The sequence below is a fragment of the Danio aesculapii genome, chromosome 15 (assembly GCF_903798145.1).
Source record: "Danio aesculapii chromosome 15, fDanAes4.1, whole genome shotgun sequence".
NCBI lineage: Eukaryota > Metazoa > Chordata > Actinopteri > Cypriniformes > Danionidae > Danio > Danio aesculapii.
Window position 1 is genome coordinate 46,257,349 of NC_079449.1, and position 8,575 is coordinate 46,265,923.

General features: G+C 39.3%; 1 protein-coding gene across 1 annotated transcript; it reads left to right on the forward strand.

Moving 5' to 3' along the window:
* The first annotated feature begins 630 nt into the window (after window positions 1-630).
* Window positions 631-8,172, forward strand: LOC130241691 (E3 ubiquitin-protein ligase RNF14). Its single transcript, XM_056473601.1, is given in 7 exon segments — window positions 631-881; window positions 2,340-2,500; window positions 2,882-3,012; window positions 3,165-3,653; window positions 5,653-5,875; window positions 7,441-7,541; window positions 7,661-8,172. Coding segments are annotated over 6 exon segments (1,230 nt in total). The 5' UTR covers window positions 631-881; window positions 2,340-2,349; the 3' UTR covers window positions 7,796-8,172.
* Window positions 8,173-8,575: the final 403 nt, after the last annotated feature.

The following is an 8,575-nucleotide window of genomic DNA, read 5'->3' on the forward strand; positions in this document are numbered from 1 at the left end:
TCGGTTACTGGCTAATCATACTGCTGAAAAAACCAGCTAAGACCAGCTTGACCAGCTAAAACCAGCTAAGACCAACCTGACCAACTAAGACCAGCTAAAAAGTGGCCAAAACCCCTCTAAAACCAGCCAGACCAGCTAAAACCAGCTAAGACTAACCTGACCAGCTAAAACCAGCTAAGACCAACTTGACCAGCTAAAACCAGCTAAGACCAACCTGACCAGCTAAGACCAGCTAAAAAGTGGCCAAAACCCCTCTAAAACCAGCTATGACCAGCCTGGGAAACCAGCTAAAACTAGCCTAGGCTGGTTTAAGATGTTTTTCAGTAGGGCATTCATTCATATTCTTTTCAGCTTAGTCCCTTTATTAATACAGAGTCACCACAGCAGAATGAACCGCTAACTCATCCAGCACATGTTTAACGCAGCGGATGCCCTTCCAGCCGGAACCCCTCTCTGGGAAGCATCCATACACACTCACACAATTTAGCCTACCCGTACAACATGTCTTTGGACTGTGGGGGAAACCGGAGCACCTGGAGGAAACCCACGCGAATGCAACGAGAACATGCAAACTCCACACAGAAACGCCAACTGACCCAGCCGAGGCTCGAACCAGTGACCTTCTTGCTGTGAAGCGACAGCACTACCTACTGCGCCAGTGCCTCGCCCATCAAACTGAAATTTTTATATAAATTTTAAAGTCAAAGTTAAAGTCAACCTAACAATAAACATGTCCTCTTCTACACAAACTTCTAAACATGTCTGTTAATTTATTTTTATCTATTTATTTAGCCTTTACGTCATCGCTTTACAGCCAGTAGTGACTGTATTACTCCACCTGCTGTTCTGCCGACCGTCATAAAGCAAGAAGGAGAAACAAGGTAAGCATAAGAGCTTTAGATTTACTCTTCTTGACCTATAATTCAGAATAAATAATAAGCGAATTAAAGAGTGAACCAATGTTTGCATGTAGATTTATACAGGTAATTTGTTTTGTAGCCTAGTTTATTTTAAAAGCATACTGTAAGTAAGTCTTAACCTATTTCCTGGGTTGATTTAGATTTCAACTATTACAGTTAGTTTAATCCATTTTTAACACTTCAATAATAGTATGTATTATATAATACTACATATGCTAATACTAGTCATTGTCTGGATTTTTAATGTGGCACCGAATTGTTGATTCATGAACGAATCGGCTCTATGAACCGACTCCTTTAAGTGAAGTGGTGAGAGTCGAGAGAGGAGGATACTTGCTTGCGTTTGATGCTTATACACTACTTTTTATCAGAAGCAAAAATTGTTATTTAACCTGGCTGAATTATAAAATACAGAAGTAAACTAAGAGCCGTTCGGGAGTCGAAAGAGTCGGTTGAGTTGAGTGATTCCCATCAGTAGTTCGGATGCGGAAGCCGACTGTTTAAGGGACCGTCTAAAAGTTATATCAATTTTTGTAAAACGTCGGCGTGGCACTAATTACAAACTTGTCTTAACATACAATATAGTTAAAAAAACATCACTTTTACGTTCTTAATGTTTGTCAGTGTGATATTTACATAACAATAGCCTACAGATGAGTTTGTCAATTCCTCCCTAAAGGTCTCATGAAATGAAAACAGCTTTTTTTTTGTTACTATCAATATTGTTAATCTTTAAGATATCTATAAGCTAGTATGCTCCAAAACAGTGACAAAATTTGCATTTAGAAGATATAAAACTAATATAAACATGTAAAGCTCAAATTATAACCAATCAAATAGTATCTGACATGCCCTGTCCCCTTCAAGATGCTTCTCATTTGCTCTTCATTTGAACTTGAGCTCAACCACTCTCACTGGCAGAGCGGTGAAAAAAACAAAATGCTATTGGCTGTTTTTAAAAAGGACGAGGAGCTACACTATGTCTTATGTTTCACACACCTGAACAAGCTAATCAAGATCTTCCTAGGCATACTGGAATCTCCCACACTAGTGTGTTAAAGAGACCCTATTATGCATTATAAAAGGTAATATTTTTTGTTTTAGGGGTCTCCAACAACAGGCTGATATGCATCCAGTCAAAAAAAAAAAACACTTTCATTGTCTTATAATATACATTTATATTTGCATAAGTCAAGGACTCCCATTTCCCATATTACTTATCCCAATGACTCCAGTATGATTTGTTCAGCGATTCATTTTATTCATATCCCCTCCTTTGCGTCACGCAAATCTGCGGTGATTGGTCTGATGACCCAGTCTGTTGTGATTGGTCAACTGCATTTGCAATTGTAAATAAAACACTGTTAATGTCACTGGTCTCTCATAGAATATGAAACAATATATATTTTTTGATCTCAGGAATGGTCCAATGTCAACTAACCTAGACGCCCAATCTGATGAACTGCTTGCTCTTGCAAGCATTTACGATAAAGAGGAATTTTTCAGGACAGAATCAAGTCAGAAGGGCGAGATCCATCTGTGCCTTGAACTTCCTTCTGACTTCAGACTACTAGTAAGAGGTGAGATGAAAAAAAAAACATACTGTACTTTTGACATTGCATGGTGTCTATATATATATATATACAGTATATATATTCAAAACAAATCAAACGCAGGCAGTTTTCAGACAATGTTATTAATTATTATATCTAATTAGTAAAAATAGGTAAAAAAGCTGTCTTTGCACTCAAAATGTTCCTGAATTAAATTAATATATCAGAATACTCTGGAAGCTGGTTTTCACTATATGAAACACAAAACATCAATAGCCATTATTTTTTTCCCTCAGAGTTTCCTCTTTGTGTTGCAATATAGTTATTTTTATTTTATTTTATTCAGTTTACTTTCTGTTAGGGTTTTTTGCATGTGCTCTGAATTGTTTTCATGCATGTATTTCATAGGAAAGACATGTGTAGAGGTTGATATTTCCTTTTTGCCGTCCACTATTCTGAGTTTTGAACTGCCGACTGACTATCCTTCATCATCTGCTCCAGTCTTTACTCTGAGCTCCATATGGCTTTCAAGAGTCCAGGTTTGTCATTTTTAGCAGTTTAAGTTTTTTAATTTAATCAATATATTTAAGGTAATATATTTGTGGTATTTTTTGGCCTTTTGATATTGACAATGATTATGTAGTTGTTGTAATAATTAAGGTATTAAATTAATGCATTTATTATTCAAAAGATCACAGCTCTTTGCAAGAGACTGGATGAACTTTGGGAAGAGAACAGGGGCAATGTGGTTCTTTTTACCTGGATCCAGTTCCTAAAGGAAGAGACTCTGCAGTTTCTGAACATCCAGTCCCCACTCGAGATCCAAACCAATGGTGTCCAGCCTCAGTGTGAGTCTGCTGAGAGCCAAGCAGCAGACACTGCTGTAGAAGAGCTGGACCAGCGAGCAGTTCTAGAAGCCGATCCTCACAGTGATATATTAACCCAGCTGCTGGATTTTAATGAAGCTCAGAAGAAGAAGGTGTTTGAGGCCACAGTTTTTAGCTGTGGAATTTGCTTTTCTGAGAACCTGGGCTCCAGCTTTGTGCTCTTCAATGAGTGTCAGCATGTGTACTGCAAGACCTGTGTTAGGGATTACTTTGAGATCCAGATTAAAGATGGCAAAGTCCAGTTTCTTTCCTGTCCTGAGGCAGAGTGCACCTCCCTGGCTACTCCTGCACAGGTACTTTTTCCTGTTTGTTTGTGTCGTCGTATGAGCTGGAGACCCACTATCCTGCAGGGTTCAGCTACAAACCTAATTACACTCACCTGAAGCAGCTAATAAGGCTTTTCTGGATAATTCAAATAGGGCTCACATCAGCCTGTGGTGGAGATCCAATCCTGCCAACATCCAAGTGTGATGTCGGACATTCTAATGCACATGCTTTGAGGGGTTTTGGTGTGGGGTAGGTGTTAGAGCAGGGGTTTCTGGAGATCTAATTTCCTGCAGAGTTCAGCTGCAACCTTGATTAAACTAGTGGTGGGAAATGCGAGGCTTTAAGCTGCGGTCACACTAGAGTTTGAGCTTGCATAATTCTGTTGTATGGTGCTGCCGAAAAGGGGCGGGATTAAACAAGGTGATTAGACATTTTAAAAAGCGAGCGATTGCTCCATAATTTACATTTCTGTACAGAGAAGGTCATGTTTTGATCTTCGATTGGTCTTACGCAGTCAGGTGATGCGATTTCGCAGGTCAGAGTTCACCAAGCTTAAACTTTGCACTGCAGCATGTCCAGTGTGACCGCAGCTTTATGAAACACTGAAACAGTTGAAGCAAATGTGACGGAGCTACAACACGTTCGAAACCTGTCTCTACAGTGACACCTAGAGGTCGTTTTATGTATTGCTCTAGAACAGCTTCAGCAAAGAAACAGTTAAGCAAATTGAGGTGTAAACCCCACTTCGTAGAGGGCTTCAAGTGGTTTAGTGAAGCGGTGAGAGTTCCAGACTAGCATGCTGAGATAATGGGTTCGAATACAGGGTGACGCATCTGAAGATAGTAGATAGATATAGTTTTTAAATGCTCTGTTCTTGGAATGTGTTTTGATTTAACATTGGTCTGACATCTGAATGAACACTTTGTGAATGATTATACCTTGTTTTGGTCATAAAAATGTAACATTAATAAAATACATCAAGTCATAATTTTAGGGTACTTGTGCAAGTCGGGATTTGAACTCGGGCCATTTGCAGCACAGTTACTCTGTGCGCATGTACAGTCCCCTAGCCTACAGGAGATAGAGGGATTTCGTGACCCTGTCAGTGAAACACAGATTCGCCAGGCCTCGAAACGCTTCTGAAATGACCAATGCTTTGAGTCGATTTAGTCACGTGACCTGGCGTTTTGAAATGCTTTAGTCATATGACTTGGGTGTTTCCAATCACCTTAGTCACATGACCTGGATGTTTCGGATCATGCTTCGGTGCAGTGTTTCGAAACACTTGCACTTCGGCATCTTGACACTGTGTCGAAACGTCAATTTCACGTCAGCCATCCCTAGATCAAGTATTTAATTACCAAGTGCTCTATCAAATCTTTAGTTGGTTTAGTTGTGTTTGATCAGGGTTGGAGCAGAACTCTGCAGGAAGGTAAATCTACAGGAACAGGGTTGAGCACCCTGGTGTAGAGGTCAATAACACACAATGTCATGTGTAATTTTATAAATAAAACAAATAATTCTCATTTTAGCAAGAACTGCTTACGGTTGCGTATCCACTGAATATTAGACTAGATCCAGTACATCATCGTGCTTTGTCAAACTCAGTTCTTGGAGGGCCTCAGGCCTACACATTTTAGTTCCAACCCTGCTCCAACACACTTACCTGCAGGTTTTAAACAAGCCTGAAGGACTCAATTAGATTGATCAGGTGTGTTTAATTAGGGTTGGAATTAAAATGTTTAGAACTGCGGCTCTCCAGGAATCGAGTTTGACAACCCCGAGCTACAGACTGCAGCAAGGAGGCAGTGGCTTCTGACATCTCACTTGGATAGGGCTGGATGTACATGGCAGGCTGCAGTGAGACTCTTCTTGTATAATCTGATAACAAGCACATGCAGGTGTGCTGAAGAAGGTTGGAAATCAACTTTGCAGGATAGTGGGTCCCAGGGAAGCAGGGTTAAAGACCACTGCTTTAGCTGTCTGAACAGAAGTTTAAGTAACATCCCTGCATTCCTACAACAGGTGAAACTTCTCGTGAGCTAAGAAGTTTTTGCTCGCTATGATCGGCTCCTCCTGCAGTGGAGTCTGAACCTAATGACTGATGTTGTTTATTGCCCTCGCAAAAGCTGCGGCATGGCTGTGATGGTTGAGCCTGACCGGACCATGGGCATCTGCCCCTCATGCAAATTTGTTTTCTGCACCCTCTGCAATCGAGTATACCACGCCCTCTCTCTCTGCAAAGAAAGTAAGATCCCTGTCGAGTGTCTCTTTATTCACACAAGAACAATTAACTACAGTTACATTCAGATGTATAGTGATTTTAATGCATGCGTTTTAAGAAAACGTTAATGTGTGTGTACAAAAGATTTTTATGTGTGTTCATGCCTTGGTTAAGGTTGTGGAGTTCTTAAGGTTTAGAGATGTGTCTTCAGGTGCTTCATGAAAGTTGTGACGGTCTCAGATGTTTGGTTTGAGGAAACTCATTCCTGTAGAGAGGAGCAGAGAGAGTGAAGGTCTTGGAAAGTGAATTAGTTTCTCCTAAAGAACAACAGAGTGACACTTGTGTAGTGATCAGAACTGGTGTAAGGCGTATACTGAGTTAAATATAGCTTTTGGTCATTATCAATACTGGCTTTGCTCTCTCTTCTCACCATCAGGGAGATGAATAATTCATAATAATATTATGATTTTAACACGTTTGTTTTAATCAGAAAATAAGATAACTGCACTATTTTTACTTTTATTTATTTTTGTAATTTGGACTTAAGGACTGCTGACGTACCTTATACAGGTATGTGCCAAAAAATGTGAATATGGAGGGAAAGTCCATTTTATTTTAATAATTTGTTTCAAAAGGTGAAACTTGTGTTATATTAGTTCACTACACACAAAGTGAAATATTTCAAGCCTTCATTTGATTCAGTTTTAATGATTATGGATTAAAGATGAAAAAAAAAAATTCACAAGAATTTCACAAAATTAGAATAATTCATATGACCAATAAAAAACGAGGATGTCCTGCTGGATCACATCTCACTATAGTTGTTAAAGTGGCAATTAATAAATCTTGTCTCTATCTAACGACTCTTTGGTCTTTTGAATCTATCAGGTAGCGTGTCACAGCGTCAGTACACTGCTTCAATCTTTCGCTTTCACGCTTGTATTTAGTAACTTTAGCGGAAACCTCAGATACTGTTTGTTGGTTCCTCTTGGTTGTGCACCTTTTTACCAACCAAATTTGTCGATGCCTTTATACCGACACAGATCACTCTGCCTATTCATGCCAGAGTCCTACGGAAAAAGTGATTGACAGGTGGTAATTTGTGTGTAACTTATGTTTATTTATTTATGATTTGGTTATGGGTAAAACAAAGACCATGCGGGTCAGGTAGTAGAAACGGTAGGCTACAAATAATTAATTTGTTATGAATTAATTAATTATTAATGAATAATTAATTCACCGACACCTATGACGACGATGCCATCGTCGATCACGATGTTTCACATCAGACATCGAACGATGCAAAATTGGTCGACACCGCCCAACCCTACGTTGAACTAACAAATTCGTAGGCCATTTTTTTTTACAATACAGTTTCAAAGCAGCTGTTTACATTATATAGCATTTCATGAAATATATTGTTCATTTGGTTTTTTTTATGACCTACATTGAGCATTAAACTGACGCAATATCCACCTATGACTTTCAGATCATCGCCTTTATTATGCAGTATTAAAACTGTAATATCACATGTGCAGTTCTTTTTCAGCATTTCTAAAATAACAATACAATTTCACTCTCCTCTACAGTACAAATGGAGAACGAGCGACATGAAAATCAAAGTAAAGAGGATGAAATATGGGTGAAGCAAAACTCTAAACAGTGTCCAACATGTGGTGTTAAAATACAGGTCAGCAACTACAAGCTCAGAGCTCTCACTTTTCTTATTTAAAGGTGTCATCTGATTAACTAATTTTGTTATTATGACTTATTAGTCAATAAATGTGCATTTTAAAATATTATTTACAGAAAGATATGGGCTGCGACATGATGACCTGCAGCTCCTGTCAGCAGTATTTCTGCTGGATCTGCGTTTCACCTCTCAAGAAAAATGACCCCTACAGCCACTTCAGAGACGAGAAATCTCCATGCTTCAACCAGTAATGCATGGTCAATAATGGTTAGGTTGATAACTGAAACTAAAATAAGGCACTTCTTCATGTATTACTTCTACAATCCATCCATCCACTCCTACAGGGCTGTGTTTTACTCTGGAACAAAAGTGTAGACAAGAAGAACCTTCCTGTGTCGGTGCATGGAGGAGTTCAAAACACGCTACCACAACTGATTTGTACTGATAACAACAAATCCTACACCTGCACTGTCGCCTCACAGCAAGATGGTGGCTGGTTGGAGTCCCCTGTGGAGTTTGCATGTTTTCCCCATGTTGGCGTGGGGTTCCTCAGGGTGCTTCGATTTCCCCAACAGTCAAAAGCCATGCACTATATGTGAATTGGGAAAATAAAACAGCCGTAACGTTTGAGTATGTGTGTGAATGTGAGAGTATGGGTGTTTCCCAGTACTGGGTTGTGGCTGGAAGGGCATTCACTGAGTAAAACATATGCCGGAATAGTTGGGGCGACCCCAGATGAATAAAGGGACTAAGCCGAAAAGAAAATGAATGAATGAAGTCTGTGAGAAACTCACACCTGAGCAATGTGACTTTATTCTCCATATGACAGTCGTCATGCCAAATACTTAGATTCCTTATTCTGTCAAATACTGCATCTGTAAGTGTGAACATTAAGTAAGAAATAATCAATAGATTGCGCATTTAAGGATTTTAAGTATACAACACAGAGGCTAAAAACTACCCAATGCGACATGCATTTAAAATCCTTTAACAAAGCAAAAGCTATTGAATATCCATGGTAATTTGATGTT